Source organism: Montipora capricornis, chromosome 6, assembly GCF_036669925.1.
Source record: "Montipora capricornis isolate CH-2021 chromosome 6, ASM3666992v2, whole genome shotgun sequence".
Classification (NCBI taxonomy): Eukaryota; Metazoa; Cnidaria; class Anthozoa; order Scleractinia; family Acroporidae; genus Montipora; species Montipora capricornis.
The window spans coordinates 62,568,441-62,588,884 of NC_090888.1; the positions used below are offsets into that span (position 1 = coordinate 62,568,441).

The 20,444-nt window shown below is 39.2% G+C and overlaps 2 protein-coding genes and 2 non-coding genes across 4 annotated transcripts in view; 2 read left to right on the forward strand and 2 right to left on the reverse strand.

The window, feature by feature from the left end:
- LOC138052811 (heterogeneous nuclear ribonucleoprotein R-like) overlaps positions 1 to 5,409 on the forward strand; it is a 6,684-nt gene extending 1,275 nt beyond the window's left edge. The window contains exons 2-3 of the mRNA XM_068899399.1: positions 1,538 to 2,074; positions 4,110 to 5,409. Coding sequence (XP_068755500.1) covers positions 1,538 to 2,074; positions 4,110 to 4,973 — 1,401 coding nt within the window. The 3' untranslated portion in view covers positions 4,974 to 5,409. The remainder of the gene's footprint in view (positions 1 to 1,537; positions 2,075 to 4,109) is intronic.
- Positions 5,410 to 11,852: 6,443 nt separating this feature from the next.
- The window catches only part of LOC138052812 (protein MMS22-like), a 71,825-nt gene continuing 63,233 nt past the window's right edge, over positions 11,853 to 20,444 (forward strand). The window contains exons 1-6 of the mRNA XM_068899400.1: positions 11,853 to 12,006; positions 13,910 to 14,021; positions 15,186 to 15,311; positions 17,843 to 17,892; positions 18,230 to 18,308; positions 18,621 to 18,886. Coding sequence (XP_068755501.1) covers positions 11,856 to 12,006; positions 13,910 to 14,021; positions 15,186 to 15,311; positions 17,843 to 17,892; positions 18,230 to 18,308; positions 18,621 to 18,886 — 784 coding nt within the window. The 5' untranslated portion in view covers positions 11,853 to 11,855. The remainder of the gene's footprint in view (positions 12,007 to 13,909; positions 14,022 to 15,185; positions 15,312 to 17,842; positions 17,893 to 18,229; positions 18,309 to 18,620; positions 18,887 to 20,444) is intronic.
- LOC138054729 (U5 spliceosomal RNA) lies at positions 19,025 to 19,145 on the reverse strand. The gene has a single exon (XR_011133381.1). It is a non-coding gene; the product is annotated as a U5 spliceosomal RNA (small nuclear RNA).
- On the reverse strand, positions 20,044 to 20,164 carry LOC138054733 (U5 spliceosomal RNA). The gene has a single exon (XR_011133385.1). It is a non-coding gene; the product is annotated as a U5 spliceosomal RNA (small nuclear RNA).

A 20,444-nucleotide genomic window follows, 5' to 3' on the forward strand; every position in this document is an offset into this window, starting at 1 on the left:
AGCTGGTCATATGTGGGTTCTAATGGTCCCGTGAGGAATGAATTAATGATGAAATGGTATATGAAATGAATCATATACAGTGTGAACTGCGGATGTGAAATCAAGTGAAGCTATGATCTTCGCAGTTATGAACGCAATTTTTACAATTGCGTAGACAGGGATGGCACTAGGATTTTTCAATCTGGGTCCTGGGACCCGCATGTTAGGCCAAATTGGGGTCCCAAGCATTTTTTGGGGGTCCCAAAATCTTGGTGACCCTCTGCGAGAAAAAAAGTATGTTTTAAATTATGAGAAAAAGAGAGTAACCACCTTGGAATTAATATTGACGCATATGCATAGGAACGGCCGAGAAAGGCTTTTTCTAGAGCCGTTACATTCATTCCTGGACAAGAACACTGTTAATGAAAGAGCACCCTTTCCAAGGGTTTACGCATCACTGGTTTCCTCCCTTAGGAGCAATGAACAGTGATGTCTTTTGCTATATTTTTGCCTTCAGTGACTTGCAGGGTACATTCCTCTGAAGAAGACCGCAGAAGGTCGTTGAAAATTTAGTTTTAACCTTTTTAGATTTTTTAAACCCCATTTCTTAGAACTTCAATTATGATCACAGATCGCTCCAACAGTTTTACAAACAACAGAATATACTGACAAATCAAAGCAAGTTGTGTGAGTTATTTAAGTCAGTGCCTTGCGTCCTGGGACGCATTAAAATTTCGATCATGCATTTTTTGGATTTTATTTGCGTAAAAATGCACGATTTCTGCGTTAACGCGATCCCTGGTAGAGAAGCCTGAAAAATTCGTGTTCAAACCTCGTTGAAGTCCTGACTTTAAATGGTTAGCTTTTGGATATTGCAGTTTGTATCTTTAGTGATTAGTTCAATACAGCAGTTTTCAAATGGTTTTCTTTCAGTCAGTTTTTTGCTTTAAACTGTGATTTTAGAAGGTTCAGCATTTGGTGTTTGGCACTCCTCAAAATACCCCTGGCAATACTGGTCAGCTTTGTTGCAAGGTTTGGGATAAAATACCATGTTGTTGAAAATTGTTAAAGGAAAAATGCAGCTCTGATGGCGTGTATAAAGTTTTCAGGGAAGTGGCTGGGAGATCCTGGAAAGTTTGGCTATATTCACCTTTATCACGCGGCAGCCATTTTGGAGTCCGTGGGGAATAAAGGCTTTGTCTTTGCATTGTCTTTGCCTGTCCAGCCTCACTAAATGAGAGGTTCGACGGGCAAAATCTTTTGTTTGGACATTGAGTGATATGGGTCTATTATAGAAAGCCATATGAATAGGGTGTACTGCTATATTCCTTGTTCTTCAAAGGATGCAGTAGCAAGAATGCAATAGCGGCCTGATATTCTGAAATCACTCCGAAAGTTTATAGTTTATGTTTCATGTCTAGAATACCATTTATGTATCAATAATAATATGAGTGGTAACTCGCGTAAGTTTAATGGTAAACTGTTATTTCTTTGCGTGCTTATTATCCCTTTTTGTGGTGAAATTAATTTAATTTCTTTGTTATTTCCTTCTCTGCAGAAAGTGTGTTGTCAAGTGTTTGTTGGCAAGATTCCCAGGGATTGCTTTGAAGATGAACTGATTCCCGTGCTAGAGGAGTGTGGAAGAATCTACGACTTCAGACTTATGGTGGATCCACTGTCAGGTCAGAATCGTGGGTATGGCTTCTGCACATACTCCGTTAAAGATGAGGCACAGGATGCCATGAAGAAACTGGACAACAAGGAAATCAGGCCTGGTAGACGACTTGGGGTTTGCCTGTCTGTAGCAAACAACAGGCTGTTTGTTGGATCCATCCCAAAGACAAAGACGAAACAAGAGATCTTCGATGAGTTTAGCAGTGTTACAGCTGGACTTTCAGATGTTATTGTCTACATGTCATCCGAAGACAAGTCTAAAAATAGGGGTTTTGCTTTCCTAGAGTATGAAAATCACCAGGCTGCATCTCTAGCACGTCGAAGACTGGCCAGTGGAAGAGTTAAGGTTTGGAATGTTCACATCGTGACTGTTGACTGGGCTGAGCCACAGGATGAACCAGATGAGGAAACTATGTCGAAGGTAGCTTTTTCTTTGATTTAGCGTAACCTTGTAACCTTTCTACGGTAACTGATATGGCACAAAGTTAAATTATTTAACAGGACTAAGTTGGCCCTATAATCACACCACGCTACAGTTTTCTAGATGAATCTTGGGTCAGAAATCTGGTAAAGCTGATAATCAAACTGAACTAGTGTATGATGAATGTATTAATATTTTATGTATGGATTGGTTGGAATTCAGTCTTGGAAGGTCTCCCCTAAAAGATTTATTTTCTGATTTGCTGTTTGCCTTTGTTTCAAAACAGTCAAGTCTTGATGCAAAGCCATTCAAATGAAAATTTCATTTCTCTTCCCTTCAAATAGTTTTGCAGTTCCATTTTGAATTACTGGTATTCAGTGGCCAGCAGAAAGTTGATAATAATTAAAATTATTATTGATAGGTAACATCAGGAAAGAGTATATTCATTTGTATTTATCTCCATAGTGGTGAAATAGTTTTAACTCAAATGATTCCTCTGTTGTAAACCAACATTTTCATGTAATTCTGGGAAGTGGTGGTGTGTAAAAAAGGATAGCCTTCTGCAGTAAATGAATTTGAGCACAGACAAATTAAATAACTTTGACAGCTAAAAATGATATCGTCTGGGTGATGTTCGCATTCTTGAATAAATTAGAAGTCTGGATTCCCAGCTGCTATGTTATTCTGTTCTATTAAATATGCAATAGAATACAGTATATATCACCTTTCTAATTGGTCAATAACAAATGCATAGATAGGTTATAGAGTGCAATACGGGAACAAAGGGATGGAGTGAATTTGTTGGGTACTGTATACAGCTATTTTGAGAAACATTGTCGGAAAAAAGTGCACGCGATCAATCCTGAAAGGTATTGTGGGTGATTTTTAAGTGCACTGTTTTTCAAAGAAATTTAAAAGAATCGTACGGGAGGCCACTGATATATGTTTGCGAGTGCTGAAGGAAAGTAACAAAAGTAGGTTCGACAGCTACAGTCGTTAGCAACAGTGTATTGATCATATCCCATATTACCTTTCGGGATTGTCGCGTGCACTTTATTCTTGACAAACTTTCTCGAAATAGCTGTATATAAGAAATGAAAATCGTAGGAACTTGCTTGTGCACGTTGGGATTTATGGCCACTCATCTTAGTTTGAAAGTTTTCAAATTGCACTCCCCATTTGAGAACTTTTAGAACATTGCTCCTGGCCATAAATCACAAAATGCATTAGCAGGTTCATACTGTTTCCTATAACGTATTAAAAATATTGCATAATATGTGGTAGTGACATCTTTTTATCTTAGGGTGCGCTCGATTGACCCCATTCTGGAATAAGAATACGTGGGGTGATGATTTCAAACACTATGTATGGCGTTTTGAAGCCACAAGAATAATAAAGTTATGTCTAAAATAGCATTTTAGCAGATGTTTGACAATATTAATGTGAATCCCACAAAAAGGAACGATTTCCAAGTTCTATTCCATGTATTCCTATTCTTGAATATGGTCAATCGAACGCGCCCTTAAATTACAATAATTACAATCTGAAACAAATATTCAATAGACCATTTTACATTCCTGTGCGCAGTTGCCAGGCCTTTGAATGAAAGCGAGGCTGGAGATGACCTTGATTTGATACAAACCTCACTACTTTTCTTATGCAAACAGAATTCAAACTCTTTATCATTATAACAACATGATTTACTTAAGAAAAGCAATGAGGTTAATTTGTATCAAAGCAAGGTCAACTCCAGCCTCTCTGCACAGAACTGGAAAATGGTCTATTTTCTAGCAATTGTTTCCGTCATGTTTCTACATTTTCTCATTCTCGTTCAAAAAAGGCATATTTGGTCTTAATCCTTCGACTGAGTGAGTGAGAATGAAGATATTTGTTGGCCAACGGTTCTGATCTTTATTTCACATCAAAATCTCACGACCAGCTAACGGAGAAATCTATGGAAGTGATTAGGAGAATGAACTTTTTTTAGATCATGGGAGTTGAAAGGGTTAAAATTGCTGTTTGTTGTGGTTCACAGGTCAAAGTCCTTTATGTCAGGAATGTCACCCCTAACGTCACAGAGGAAAAACTGCAAGAAAAGTTTTCCGAGTTTGGTGCAATTGAGCGGCTCAAGAAAGTCAAAGATTATGCATTTATTCACTACTCTGAACGTGATGATGCCATGAAAGCATTGGAGACTATGAACAATTCTGAGCTGGATGGAGCTATTCTAGAAGTGTCTCTTGCCAAGCCCCAACCACCACAGAAAGAAAGACGGCGTGGCAGTGGACAGGGAGGATATAATTCTTATGGTGGATCCCGGGGCGGTCCTCGTGGGGGCTCTGCTGGGCGTGGACGAGGTGGAGGTTACGGTGGCTATGGCCGTGGGTATCATGATGGCTATGAACAGACCTATGATGACTACTATGGTGGATATAGCGGTGGGTATGATTATGGTGCTGATAGCTACTACGATGATTATTATGGTGGTGGTGGATATGGCTATGAACGTCCCCCTCCTCCACGAGGTGGCGGCCCTCGGGGTGGGCGCGGTGGTGCACCACGTGGAGGTCCCATGCGTGGTGGTGGACCCTCGTCTAGAGGTGGTGAGCGAGGTGGTAGAGGAGGACCCCGTGGTGGCCCATCTCGTGGCGGAAGGGGAGGACCTCCAGGGCGTGGTGGACCAAGAGGAGGAGGTGTCTCCCCAGCAAAGAGGAAGTACGGTGCAGACTCTGTGCAAGCTCCAGTGGAATATCCAGAACCAAAGCGGAGATTTATGGGTCAGAACCAAGGAGGTGGATGGGGAAGCCAACCTATTGCCCAGCAACCGTTGTACGATAATTATGGCAGCCAACAGTCCAGCCAGGATTGGTACACCGATAGCTACAGCCAGCAGTGGTAGTCGCAGAAAGAAAAAAAAAATGGTTTACGGCCAATTCTGATTTGGCAAATCATTCCCTGGCCTTTTTTTCTGTTTCGTTTGGCTTTTTAGAAGTTTTGCAATGTTAAAGAATTTAGATTTAACCATCTTGCTTTCGGCGGTTTTTTTTTTCCTTGCCTGGAACCAACTCTTTTAATGTGGATTAGATTTGGAAGCTCGGTGACAATTTGGGTCAGTGACTGAGTTTCAATTGGACATGAAATACCCCTCGGGAAGTTTTAAAGTAACTTTTAGTATTTTTTCAAAGATTGCGAAATGAAAATTATTCATTAGAAACTTTAAAGAAAAGTGACAACGCTGTACAAAAGATTGGCTCGGGATGTTTTTAGAACGCAGAAAAGTTCCTCACTGTATCGTGGTTTTAACTTGTGAATTATATTTAACCTCGTTAAAACTAGAATGTGATTTGCAAAGTTGCTGTTTATTTTGTTTGGTCTCCAACTGGAACCCAATGGTTTGCCGTTGAAAGTGATTTATGAAACCCTTGAACTCCGAGTGAAACTACCAATGCAACCTAATCCCCCAAAAATGTCATTTCAAAATACCAGACTCAAAGCCAACATCTTCAGACGTTGTGTGTTGTTTAGCTTGCAAAGCATTCCCTTAACAGGCTCTCAAAATCTTTAAAAAAATCTATAATGAAACCTGTCAAAATTCAGTAAAATTTACAAACTCGTGGCTTTTAAAGATCCCCATTGGCATATGGTAGAGGTAAGTATTGTTGTTATTGTTTGTTTGTTTGGTTTTTTTGCTTACTCGTCGATTTCCTTACTTGTTCACCGTAATCTATTCCCCCTAAAAATACACATCACTTTCGATTTTGGAACGGAATGCCAATCTTGTTCCCAGTTCGTGTGCGCCCTGCTGCTGACCAAAGAGTTCGCAGCTTCTGGGTACGAGATTAACGAAGTACGAAATTCGTGCAGGCGCTCAACTTTGCCTCCGATTTGTAACTCTGTTCGCTTTAGTCACGTACACGCTTTCCATTAGACCATAAGTACTAGTTGAAACTTTTGGAATTTCTAGTGGCGAACCGGACAGTTATTTCCGGGTGGCCGCTCGAAACCAAACACATCCCAAGGAGGAAATGAACCAATGGAACGGGATCTTCGGTTATTCCGGATTTGCGGAAGTTCAGGTATAACCGACTTTAAATGTAAAGTATTAAAATTGAACGCACTGGGAACCCGTAAAAATCCGAGCCCCTGATGGGATTGGAACCCACGACCCTCCCTGATCTTGTACGGATGCTCTAACCATTGAGTTATCGGAGACTCTATGGTGAGCAAGGGTAAAATGTGGGTATTTGACTCGAGCTGCATCACGCAGCCACAGAGTCAAATTGCGAATGACTGCATCGTGCAGTAACATTGAGAGCATCATTGAGCTATGCTGTCAGTCGCAATTTGACTCTGGCTGCGTGATTCAGCTCGAGTCATACCCACATTTCACCCTTGCTCACCACAGAGTTTCCAATAGCTCTATGGTTAGAGCATCCGTAAAAGATCACGGAGGGTCGTGGGTTCGAATCCCATCTGGGGCTCGGCTTTTTCCGATTTCCCAGTGGGTGCAATTGTGATACCTTACATTTAATATGTTAATCATTCTCTCACATTCGCCTACCAAACTTTCCCAAAAAAATTTCGGAGTGTTTCCGTTCTTGTTTTCACCCTGTTTTTGAAACTTTTGGTCGAATGGAAAGCACCCAGGTTTCTCTCGGCGAACGAAAAAGGGATGACGGTATTTGAAAAGAGGGTTGACGAAGTTTGAGAGGGTATTGCGTGAAAGAGTGAAAAAAAAAAAAAAACCTGCAAGAAAATGTCTCTACATTCCGTCACAGGACAGTCTGACAGAAAAGCTACCCGGGAAAAGCGCATTCTTTGTTTCTGTCGTAAAATGGTGGAAGCTCGTCTCTACCATGTTGCATTCCAAATTACTTGATCGGATTACTACACAATACCTTTCGCGTCATTGGATTCATTACACCGATTGTTACTGTCCTGGGGAAGAGAAATATTTAAAAAACAAAGGAGACAAACTAATAGCGCACTATTTCCCGTCCACTTTTCTTGATGCCCTTAGGTGACATTGTAAGTGAGAAGGAAGGGTGGGAACGATATCAAGGGACGAAGAAAATACGTTCATTTCGACTGAAGCATATAATTAGCTCAAAACTCGGGAGTCTTCACATCGAGAGACGGAATAAGATTGAGCCATGAACTTTGGACTCCACAAAAATCGGTTACGAAGGAAAAAATAGAATTTCTGGGCACGCGTTTCTGTCGTCCTGATAAACATTCATTTGGTTGGATGAACGTGCATATCTTAATTTCAACTTTAAGCGTACTTCGTGGCGTTTCAAAAATGGCATTGTGGGCTTCTGTGTTGTACAAAACCAGTGTTTTTATGTATGTAAGGAGTGTGTCATGGGATATCCAAACACCGAGAAGTGGAAAGACGAGGCCGAAGGCCGAGATTTTTAACCGATTTCGAGTGTTTGATATTGCTTCTCAAAGGAGTCAGTATTTTACGAGAGATTTGAGATAAAAGTTGGTGAAAATTCATTTTAATTAAGACCACTTGTCCGAACTTCCTTCACGGCAGTGACTTCTTGTTTTTGGCATATGAATTATTAATGAGTTTGAGAAGGTGATTCCTAAAATGGTTGTGAGCTCTTAAAAAAAGTCTCAATATCGTGTCCATGTGAGAGGGCACTTCGGTAGACGGTGACTACTCCCTCCCCTCCCCTCCCTTTCCCTCCCCTCCCCCTCCCCCCCCCCTCCCCCGGCCAAAAAAAAAAAAATTCAAACGGCGCGTAACAAACGTTGCTCCGCATTTTTATTCATGGCAAGTTTCAAGCAACTTTTTCGGTTGTCACTACGGCTATTTGGTCAGTTTTGGCGACAATGAAAAGGAACACACCGTCAATGTCGAAATGTGACTCCGTACATTATGAAAGAACTGAATAGAAACTACAAGCATTTGATGGCAATAGGCCTTTTGCAGGTTCTAGTCGCATGGCCGGATGTCTTCTGTTTGCAATGGCACAGGAACGGAAGTGTTCCAGAGCGAAAGGCTCTGGAGAGTCACTGTGTGTGGACTTAAAGTGCAAAATGCTTTTGAAGCACTGATCTAATTTTTGTCGATAGGCAGTGCTTTTGTTTTTGCAGCAAACTTGTATTCCTCGATGAGCGTGCGCACCAACATGGCGTCGAAGAGTGACATGTGAGTGAATCCTGCGAAAACGTTCATTGTGTTCTCGCTTTCTCGCTAGCGGTTTGCATGTGTGTGTTAAGAACCAAGGTGGCTGATAAGCGAATCATAACTTGGACTAAGCACTTACAGCAATGATATCGCAGGAGAAAGTGCTCGTCATTATCGCCAAGCGAAGAAATGCAAAACCAAAACTCTCGTAAAATTTTCGTCTCCATCTTGCGAACATGCACCTGTAATAAAGAAAATGATCACGTGATTGATTTTGCTGGCATCGCCTATTGATTTTCAAGCAACGAGGGAACAAGTAATCGCGCTTTTTGTGTGCGTTTTTTTCCGCGCGTGTAACTGCGTTTAATGTTGATTGGCTTATCTCGCTGTTGGCGTCTCGTACCACTGATTGTCTTATTGAACAGCGTCGTCTCAAATCTCCTTGCCTCAACCCCAAGTAACAACCCTCAGTGGCTACACTGCGACAAGGAGTGTGTATGAGCAATAGTGAATTAGATGTGGGCTCCCAGCACCGTCACAAATGAGTTTATTCCTAGAATGGCCGTTCCCGCGAAAATCAGTTGTCATGTCCCTGAAAAAAACTTGACAGAAGCAGTCACGCGATTGGTTAAAATTGGCGACCCTTTGTTTGTTTGGCGCGCAAAGTGTATCGAAAAATAAATCCCATTTGTGACTGTGCTGGGGCAACGCATCAACACTCTTATCTTTATCTTTTTAGTTTGTTTAACCCATCAAGTCAAGTTGACTCCTGGCCGGGTTCCCCATTGAGGAGTAAAATCGTCTGGCGTTACAGTAAAAAAAACTAAGTTTGGCCGCTCCCGATACAGGAAACGGAAACGAACCTTTTCAGAGGGTTTAATTCTCTTTATCGAGTTATCTGTGCTGTTCCACAGCTTATCCTTTCGGGACAAGTATGCTTCTAACGAGCCGTGGGGGATGGAACGGGATTCGGGATGCAGTACCTTGTTAACCGCTGGTGCTATGCTTCATTTTCAGGTGATGACCTGAACATCGTTTGAAAAGCGGACCGTATTTAAGGTCTTCGACCAGTTTAATTGTATGTACATTTCTCACATAACGCCTGCTTCTCGCTAAAAATTTGTCCGCGCGGAATCAACTTGGGAAAAAAGTCGGTTAAACTTGGTAAGTATTTTTTTATCAAGTGTGATTTTTGCTGTATGACGTTTCTGGGAACAACATTAAAAGTTTGAAAGAACGTTCTGTGTTCGTGTCTTTTTGTCTCCTTCGTAACAAAATCTTGGCAACAGGCTTGCTGGGAACCTTATTTTCCAGTCACTTGGTTGACCAACGGCTCCTTTTAAGGTAATCCCTTGAAGTTGTTCTACTATCAAACTTTTTTGGAAACTTGGCATAACATTCATGATATGAACATTAAAAAAAATGCTATGAAAAAATGGGGTCACCGTGCTGTTTTCGCGTCAGCAGGCTATTAAAAAGGGGTAATTTTACTGTTTTCGCGTTAAAAATTCGAATCACCTTCATACAGAATTAAGTCTTGGTTACTTCAAAGACACAAAATTTTATTTTGAAAATAAAGCTTCTTTTATTTACATAAGCAGTAATGCTTCATTTACGCCGACTTTGAGTCCCTGGTTTTGGGAATAGTGCACTTTTTGGGACAGTTCCGTGGTTAGCTTGAAGTCCTCGCCTTGGGTAAAATACACCCAGTACGGAACTGTTTTTTAAAAAAATTCATGTTCTACTATCAAACTTTTTTCTTCTTCAAATATTGTTTGTTCTTAGCAAATACCTGGAAAAAAATTGGGAGTTACCGTGCTCGTTTGAGAGAAAAGGAGCATTTATTTCGCTATCGGGTTTAGTTTGAGTGAAATCTCTTACGTTTTACGACTAACTTTTTCCGCGTTTTTCAACGCTTAAAACATTGAAGTTTGTTTAGACAAACTGCCACGTTTTTGAATTGAACACAACTGGCGAAAAACAGTTCGCTTGAACGCCTCCATGCTCCAAGCCCTTTTATATTATACGCCATTTAAGTTCGCTGTGGCAGGATTTTCCCGGATTTTCCAGAAATGTAAGCTCGTCCTTTGTTGACATTCATAGTCGATGCAAAGTTTTTCAAACCTGTGTTTCACACTCAAACGATAATTGGTTTCGAATTGGTTCAATTAAAAACGCCACAGGTTATCTAGACAAACTTCAATGTTTTAAGCATGGAAAAACGCGAAAAAAGTTAGCTATTTACGGTAGCTCGAAAATGGTAGAATGTGGAAAGTGTTGATAACGCTTTCCGCAAGAAGAACAACATTCGTTAAAGGCTTGAGGAAAAATGTTCATGATATACGTTGCATATCCATAATGGTGATATGAAAAATCTATGATCGTATCGTATCGTATAATGTATGTATAGACCGTATTCATAAATGGCGACCAATACCTTGTGCCAATGATCCTCACTATCTTCACTTTGGCGGAAAAGTCTATTGAATTTTACTCATGCTAACGAGGCCAGTGAGGATGATTCGCATGAAGACAAAAGAATAATTATTGTACTTAGCCGCCATTTATGAATATGGTCTATAGAAACCGTGTGAACGCATATGTAGGCGCGAGTGTTGTTTTGAAAGTTCTCGAAATAGGCGAGTGCAATTTACGAACGTTGAAACCATCACGGGTGACGATAAATCACAAAATGCACGAGCAAAGTTCGTACTTTTTGATTTATTCTTTACTCCACAAAATGATTTCAGCGCTGTTTCCATAGCAACTTCCGTATTGCACTCTCGATCTAACCTAATTGACTAGTCAGAAACGCGATATTCTTTTGAGTAAATAATAAATATGATTTATAACTATATGATCGGGTTAGAAAGTCGCCCTTTTTCCTAGCTTACCGGAGGAATTATTTTCTTTTTGAAAGCGTGCTGGGTTAGCACTAACCTGCTATCATCGCTTCTGATGGGTTGGCAAGTGGGATGGCGGGGAGGCAGACCACGCCTAAAATTCAGTCGCAGTCTTGATTTTTGGCGAAGTTTTCTCCTGGGATGCGTGTCGCTTAGGATATCCGGCTTTGTTGAATATTTTCATTATGTTTTGTCTTTTTAAAGTCATAAGTACTTTGTAACGATAAACTCGCAGCTTCCCACGTAAACGCCCTTTTGACGTTTCTTGTTAGTCCTTTATATAAATAAAAACAAAAAAAGCAAGGTGACACAGGATAACACCCACCCAGTGTGGCCAACACGCATGGGCACAACTATGAATGAATTTTTGCCCAGGACAGGTATTATTTGAAGGAAACTAACATTAAACTCATGCAGGGTGCTGATTTCATGCTAGAACCGATCAACATGTTCAGAGCCGTTTCAAAGTAGTTCCCGTAAAGTTGGGGGATATCCTCTTTGTTTCGACCTAGGGCATTATTCTCCGTCGTCAGAAAGCAGATGTGATTAGATTTGAGGTCTTCATTCCTCTGAAAATACAACATACTTTCTCTCGTTTTTTTGGAGTTTGGGAAGAAGTAGAGTTATAAGAATGTGAAGAATGTTTGGAATTTTTCTTCTCACCGTGTTTTTGCGGCAAACGCGGTACTGGGTTCCACTAAAAGGCGGGTAATTGGGAATTTGTTGTCGGCCGTCGATGATGGAATTTTGCAGCGATTTGCAAGATCTTTCGGAATGGACTGATAGTTTAGATTTGGAAGAATTCTGCGATCAAAGTGAAGCGAGAGAGGAGCCACTGGCAAAGAGACAAAAAACACACGATGGCAGATTGCAAATCGAAACAGTTGGTAGGTGATCGCGAGGGAAAGCAACAAATTAATTTTATATCGAGCGTTATTTCGCAAGGATCTGCCTGTTTGATTAAGCTTAAATCAGAATCAACGAGGCCATGCTCTGCTTGAAAACAAAGAAGAAGAAGTTAATACAAACATATGGAGGACCATGGCATATCTCCCTTATTTATCTGTCAATTCAAATCGAAGCTTCAACAAATGAAGAACAAAAAACAAAGAAGAAGAAGTTAATACAAACATATGGAACAACCCTCCCCCCCCCCCCCTTTCAACCGGCACCCGCCGGGCACTTTTTTGTTCAAATGCTGTTCAAATGCCCCATCATGTTCCCATTTTGATAGGTGATGAAATTCTCCCACCCCGGGGAAATTTTAAAATTACCATATTACTCCAATGGTAGCTTTCTATTCTCTATTTTCGAATTCCCCATAATACACTTTGTTTGCCCCCAAATTTTGCGTAAACTATTGTTTTCAAATGCTCTTGGGGACACTGCATATTCCCAAGAGCATTTGAAAACAATGGTTTATGCAAAATTTGTGGGGCAAACAAAGTGTATTAATGGGGAATTCGAAAATAGAGAATTGCTCTTGAAGTTGAGTCTGTAGACAGGTTGCAATAGACGTTGACAGCACACTTTTTTATTTTAATTTTTACTTATAAAGCAAAACCGATATTAAGTTGACAAATTTTGAACCTAACTTACAACTTCACAAACATTTAACAATTAACTATCACTGGGTATAAATGCAAACTTGAAGATTCTGGTAGTTTTTTTTTAATTGACGATAAACTATTATTTAAACCTTTTTGTATCTCTGTTTCTACTGAAATAACAACAATATTGTCTTCAGTAATCTTGTCCTTAATATTATCATGATATTAGCATTCCGTCTATGCAGATCAACTATCATGCAAACTATAAATGCAAAGTTAAGAATTTGTGTAGTTCCCCCGTGGAAGACTCTGATTACCATTAGCTACACTAATTTTTCAAGGTTAGTTGAAAGGACTGTCTGTTTGTGTTTTAAATTTTCGATTCTCCAGCCATCATTGAGAGGCTGTCTCCAGGTAAAGGTAGTTCCTTCAGTTACGAAACTAGTATCAATGGAAGCCGACAGTGCACCCTTTACACCCTCTCTCTGTCAGTGCTTCGTTTTCCGCATATTTAAAGCTATACCTGTTATTGCACTTACACCTAGTTAGTCGAGTGTAATTTGGAATAAATAAGCATTCATGAGTAAGTTTTCAAAGATGACCAAAATTGCACAAGCCCGTTACTAGGATGAGTGCAATTTGTAGTCTTTGCAAAAAAATTACTAGTGCTTATTTTTCCCAAATTGCACTCAAAATCTTGTGATTGCTTATTAATAATATACATGAGAAAATTTGAGATGGTTAAGCAGAAGAAATTCACGTGTATCACGCAATCAGGGAAACATTGCCCCATAAATTGTGCCATCCATGGTGTGTGCTTGATTTGAAAACAAAAGATTTGATTGGTTCTGACCAAACCATATTGTTTATTAGCCAATCATAATCCAGAATTTCGATGTATGATTTGCACTGGTATTCCACTTTTTTGCGCTAGTGTTACACTTGAACTGCACTGCTCTTAGCCAATCAGGATTGATTTTCATGTATATTACCAGGGTACATTATTATCAAAGAATAGATCAAACTGCTCCGGTGACTGTTCTACCGTGATAAGACCAGCTCTTGCCAAATATATTATAAGTGGTTATCTGAAGCAACTCCTTGGTTAGAGAATTCCTGGCCTTCATGAAAATTGCATTGGAGTAGCAAGCCAGAGTGGAACAGGATTGAAACTAAAACAAGTCTGTCTGTTTATACAGTGCATTAATATTTCATTGATTAATATTTCATTCATTGGTAGAATCAGTAATCAGAAATCCAGCAGAGTTGAGCTGCAATGGGAATGTCTTTTCCATCAGAGTCAAGGAAGGGCTCTGCCAAAATGGTTACCTAGAAAATGGAGTCTTCAGTGCGTAAGTTTATTTTAAAACATTTTCCTGCTCAATTAAAAAGAGGAATAAAAAGTCCAATATACTAATTTAGATAAACAGACTTGGATAAAAGAAACACATAATGATACTCCATAAGCAACTCCCCTTGAAGTTCAGTGTGTGGTGATGGTGGAATATGCCTGTGAGAAAGATGGTTCAAGCTAGTTCCTTGGTGTTCAGATTAAGGAACAATAAGTGAAGAGAAAATCAGAACTTGGGGCAGGAATTTGGCAGTCCGTAAGACTGGATCTGCAGCAGTAGATGGTCTGTACTGCTAAGGGAGGTTGGTTATCTTGGCTCTTAGATATGTATCTGAGAGCCAAGATGTCACATATCTAAGATTGGCTCTTAGATATGTATCTAAGAGCCAAGAGCTTTACAGCAAATATCACTAGTCAGCCGACTCAACAGTATCATTTACTTCAATGTGATAATGCAGCTAGTGCTATTGATAGATCGAAGTAGAAGTAAGTGATATATTTATGTCAAGTACCTGTGAGAAAGATTATTATACAAGAGTTGCTTGGCACCTGGCCAATTAAGGGATAACAGAGAAGGAAATTAAAGTCCCTGGCAAGAATTGAGATCAAATAACAGATGAACATGAAGGAATCCCAACAGATGGGATGTTGCCAAACTAGTTTGTTATCCACAAGTCCTACGAAAGAATTGAATCTTCAATAGTTAAATTACAAAGGTTGAAATTGACAATTGACAGCCCATAGGTTTGGTCTAATGGGACCTTTTATTGACTTACAGACTCTGAACCCAAGTTTAAATTCAAAGCAACATTTTTGTTTGCTTTTGTTAATCATTGTGTTGGAACAGATTAATTAACCCTTTCCCTCCTATTAGTGACACTTATTAAATGTAGATTTTACTCTCGACTGTGTATTTAACACCAGATGATCTTACTCGTCAGCGGGGGTCTCTTCAGGGGTTCGCCCAAACCATGCTTCAAAGCACTTGGCCTTGAACAACGTAGAATTCAAATGAAAACTATTAATATTTATTATTTAACCTGGATTTCATTTTGATTTTTGACATGAATTAAGGGTATCCTTGCTGTGGATCCATAACTATATTGTACCCTTGAATTTCTAAATTTCTCTTTCAAAACTGAGTACCCTGTTTATCTGATTATAGAATTCTGCACAATGAAAATCCTTACCCAAGGATCTTTGATGATTCAGTTACCCAGCTGTTTGGGGCAAAATTTGTGATGGCAAATGCACTGGTGCAGCACATGGAAACTCTATTCTTTATGCTTAGGTAATGTTTGTGATTTGATATTGTCTTTTATTGTCTTTAAGTTTGAAACAAGTGGGCCAACCAACAATTAAAAAATCTCCAAATTAAGATTATCACTAGGACATCCATACAGAACCTCTTTGTAAGGATGTTCAAGCTACAGCATGGATTTTTCAGCTGAATTTGTTCCTACTCAGGACATAAGTCAAACTGGAAAAAAAACAAGGAGTAGTAACTTTAAGTACTTATGATCATTTTATTGTATCTCTTGGTGTTAGCTATCTGAAGTTACTGGCCATAAATGTCAACCTTGGCCAGCTAAACTGACCAATGATAGTGTGCACACTATCTGAGAGATATCACAAAGATCCTTTAAAGTGCTACTATGACTAAAAAAAAAATTTTATTTTAACTAAATAGTATTAAACTGATCGAAGTTTTAAGCCTTGATTTCAAAAAGACACCTGTTTATTTTAACTGGAATTTTTGTGTTTAATGGTCCGCCATTACTAACTATAAAATCTTGAGAGAGCTGGATCAAGGAGAAAATGATGTCAAAGACTCAATAGTTTAAGAATGCAATTTTGCATGTGTACGCGGTTGGATTAATATGCAGCACAGAGTTTCGGGCTTTTAGACTTCTAAACTTGTGTTTTGCATATATAATAAGCTGCGTTTACAAGCTGAACTTTTAAGCTAGTGAGTAAATGACGTCAATTTCCCTTAGATTCAACCCCCTGAGGTTCAATTAGTCAGGTTGGGACGTGAATAATGGCGGACTGTGAAATCCAAGACTTACACTCAAAGTAAATAGCCTTTGAATAAAAATCAAAGCTTAAAATTTTGCCAGTCAAGTGTTGAGCAATCACACTTTCAAAATCTGAAGGAAAAAAAGAAGTGATGTTTTGGTCACGGTAGCACTTTAAAGATCTGAGAGGATGTTGAAAAATATTCATGCAGTTGCTGACAAGAAGGTTTCTGATGGTGTCTTAGAGATCCTTGATAATATTTTATGGTCTAGATGGTGACAATTAAAAGGCCTCTCAAGGATCCTTCACAATGAACAAATCAATGTCCAGTCCTGGAAGAACTAGTATAAAATTTAGGCATACCCTTGAGTGTCCTGGCAATGATTTTGGAGGATTGTTGAACAAGACGTAAGATCTTCAAGAGGACTGCTGGAGATCTATCAAAGATGTTACATACGTTTCAATAATGACTTGAAAAAATGCATCCTTTCAAATTGGTCTAATGGACACACATATAATACACCTTTGAAGTCCCTGTCCTGATACACTACCATCCCTTCTTTAAAATTAAGCAACCATTAAAGTTCCCTTTAATCTAAGCATTCTTGAATGTCATAACCTGGCTATTGCCTTGAGGTTCTTTTACTTCGAGCCTATTATATATTTTAAAAATGGATTTTCATCAACACAGGGGTTTTAATAAAAAATGTGAAGGTGGAGGCTGGTGTGAGTGGAGTAACCGGCTGTTACTCATTGTCAAAATGAATCTTAATCTTAGGTTTGAAATGCTTTGTCTTTCATTACGTTAATTTAGGGAAAAAGTTTCTGACTTCTCAGAGTGAATTGAAAAGGGCTTTTCATAGGTTTGCGGTACTTATTGAAGCCGCTGTCAACGTCTTTGTAGTGTTATGATCTGCTTTTGGTTTGTGGTCAACTACATAGTCTTAGGCTGTCAGCATATAGAGCAGTTTTCAATTGAGCGTCATAGAGTGGTTTTCAATTGAGTGTCGAAAGTAACTGTGTAATTACTTTGGTTTTTCATTACTTCACTCAGTGATTGGTTCATAGTTATCGCGCCACTTTTTCAACCAATCAGAAGTGAAACCAAAACCAATCGTGGCTCGCACGTGCACATTTTCCCGCGCTTTGTGTCGGCTACGTGTAATTAGTTCGAGTTTTGATTGGTTTACTGGATTGTCTTCGTCCTTTTTGATTGGCCAAAGTAATTACTTTGGTTTTGGTTTTACAAAGGTTTTACGACACTCAATTGAAACTCGCTCTAAAACAAATACCAATAAAAAATTGTTATTGAAAGTAATTACAGCGACCAATCACAGCAGGTGCAAACAGCAAAATGAACCAATTCAAATTCATAGCAATTCCATGTGACTTGCTTAAATCTCTGGAAAAATTGTGCATGCAAGTCGCAGATGGTTTTGGTGTTCCTTGGTTGATAAACTGGCACAAGATTCTAAAACCAATCACTAAGCATAGCAATTGCAATTGCATAATTACTTTTGACAGTCATTTCAAAACTGTTCTATAATGCTGTTGAATTTACATTCTTCGTGTATCTTGGTACCTGCCCTTGTTAGTTATGTGAGCATTAAAGTAGGCTTGTATTTCCTATTATTTGTTGTCCTGTTTGGAGTGAATCTGCAATAGAATTTATTAGGAATATTGTGGCTAAAAGTTGTTTCCATTTTTTTACTTGCCAAACACTTTGACGGTGTTCAGCAGGATATTACATGTACATGTCAACTCAATCATATTATTGAGCGCTAATTCTTTTCGAATTTACAGGCAGGAAGTTTTTAAGCTGGATGCACTCACCAATGTTACATCTTTGACAGGTAACCATCAATGTACTCAATAACAGCACAGTTTTATCATGAAATAAACCTGCAAAACTCGTTCATCACTATAATAAATTTCCAGTAATACAAGAAGTGAGGTTTGTCTCTCTTCTCCATCATTGTGTCCGGGTTTAATTCCCAGATGTGGCATCATGCAAGATTGCTTTTTGATTTAAAGTAATGCTTATGATAATATTTATTTTAATATTGTTGTAATAGTTATCAACAACGTCAATGTCATTGCCATCGTCTTTATTATTAAAGTACCTGAATTAAAATCAAAGGATATTAAAGGAAATCTCGACTCTTCAGTCCTGTTATCTCTTTCTCTTAGATGATGTACATTCTCGTTCTCTGGAGCTTCGTAGAAAATGCGGAAAATTTTGTGCCTTCCTGTTATACTTTGTGCACAAGTAAGTGTTAAGTAGAACTAAAGCTTTCAGCTATTTTAGACTACAATAAACATAATATTATTGTTCTTCACGTCTGTGGACTCCAAGACCGTGTGGAGACGGTACGGATGCTAGGCTTGGTTGTAAGTCGAGATCCCTTAAAGAACCCTAACACTTTTGCATGTAGTTCCCGATATTGCGGGGCAGACAGCAATGACGGCTTTTCCCTGTTGTGTTAAAATTTTGAAACTCGGATTGTTCTCACGCCTTTTTTCAACGTCCGAAAACAAATCGAGACGATATGAAAATGCTTGTTTTTTTCCTTTTTCGTAGCCACCTGGAAGCAGTTCGAGATTTTACTCCGAAAACTGTCCATCTCAATCAACTGTTTCTTCTACCTTCACGACTAACAAAACAGCTGGAAGAGTTGGCCACATTTCTAGGGCGCGTGTCTTGTCTTCCCTGTTCATTCACTAGGACAGACCCTGTGACTATGGGCACATCTCTGCGTTTGACAGCTGGAGGGCATTTATTTCACCTTCATTTGGAACTGAACTGGGCTGCTATTCAAACGCTGTGTCTTATACTAGAAAAGCAAGGTTAGTACTGGCTTTGACGTGATATTGAACATTTAGGAACAGCGATCGTTCGTTGAATGTTTCAGTACGAAACAGCCGCCTGAGGGTAATGAACCTAAGTAGCACATTCAATTATTTATCCTTTTGTTGACAATTAGGAGCCCCGCCGGTAGGCAGGGCGTCGAAAAATTTGTCTATAGACTCATTCAGTTGTTCTCCTCCACGGAAATCTTTAGTAAAAGGCGAAAGATTTATGCGTGTTGAAGGAAAACCAGAGTTACCGTTAAGTTGCGTGAAGCAAGTATATATTCTCCGCAGAAATTTCGCACTTGTGGTGTGTATTTGCCATTTGCGCATGCGTGTTTTTTAAATTAATCTTTCTTGCCAGACAGAAGACGTGTATGTTTCGCAAGAGTACTTCTTGCATTCGAAGTGAAACGTATACAGAACCTTATTTAATATATAGTCTCTAAATAAGAGCAAATGTGTTGTTGCTTGATTCGATTCATTCGAGTTATTCCAAAAAGTTCATTCCTTTACACATCGACGATCAATTAAATTATGCTATTATGATAATTAAAAGCACCCGTGCAGTTCTTTTGATAAATTTTCACCGCTGGGCCTTGTGTACAAATTTATATGGTTTGTATCCATTCGTTTCCTCCATAACTTTTTAGACATGAATTTCTTATTGTGACGTCTCTTTTTATAATCGCCTCATATTTGAAGCCGGTCAACATCGAGTCGAGAAGTTAGCTCCGGACGTTTTTGGCCCAATCAATAAGCATAGCAATGCAAAAACGGTATTCATACTTTTTAGTCAGACGCTGACTTTATAGTTTTCAACTGGTTAAGGCATTTTCCAAATACTGTTAAGTCTATCTTTCTCCTTGCACGTAATTTGCATTCCATGCGTGCATTGGAGAGCAAACTGGGTTCAGACAACAGTGAATTTGCCCCCTAGTGGTACAGTATGTGTATGTATGCAATTAAGAAATACTGAAACACTTAGCAATGGCTGAAAAGCAAGGTTAGTACCAACTGTCACATTGAAAGTTCCGAGAATGAACATTAGGAACAGCGATCGCTGGTTGAATGTCTTTTTATGAAACGACTGCATAATAATGAAAAAGTACGAACATAGTTCATTATCAGTTGTCCTTTTATTGGCAACTTGGAGCCCCGCCGGTAGGCAGGGCGACGAAAAATTTGTCTATAGACTCATTCAGTTGTTCTCCTCCACGGAAATCTTTAGTAAAAGGCGAAAGATTTATGCGTGTTGAAGGAAAACCAGAGTTACCACATGGGAGCGTCAAGCAAGTATATGTTCTCCGCAGAAATTTCGCACTTGTGGTGTGTATTTGCCATTTGCGCATGCGTGTTTTTTAAATTAATCTTTCTTGCCAGACAGAACACGTGCATGTTTCGCAAGAGTACTTAGCCTTCGAATTGAAACGTATACAGAACGTTATTTATATACTGTAGTCTCTAAATAAGATCAAATGTGACGTTCCTTGACGTTCCTTAATTGTTAATTTCAATTTACAGTGTCCCCAATTAGTGCGTCAGCGCTAGAACG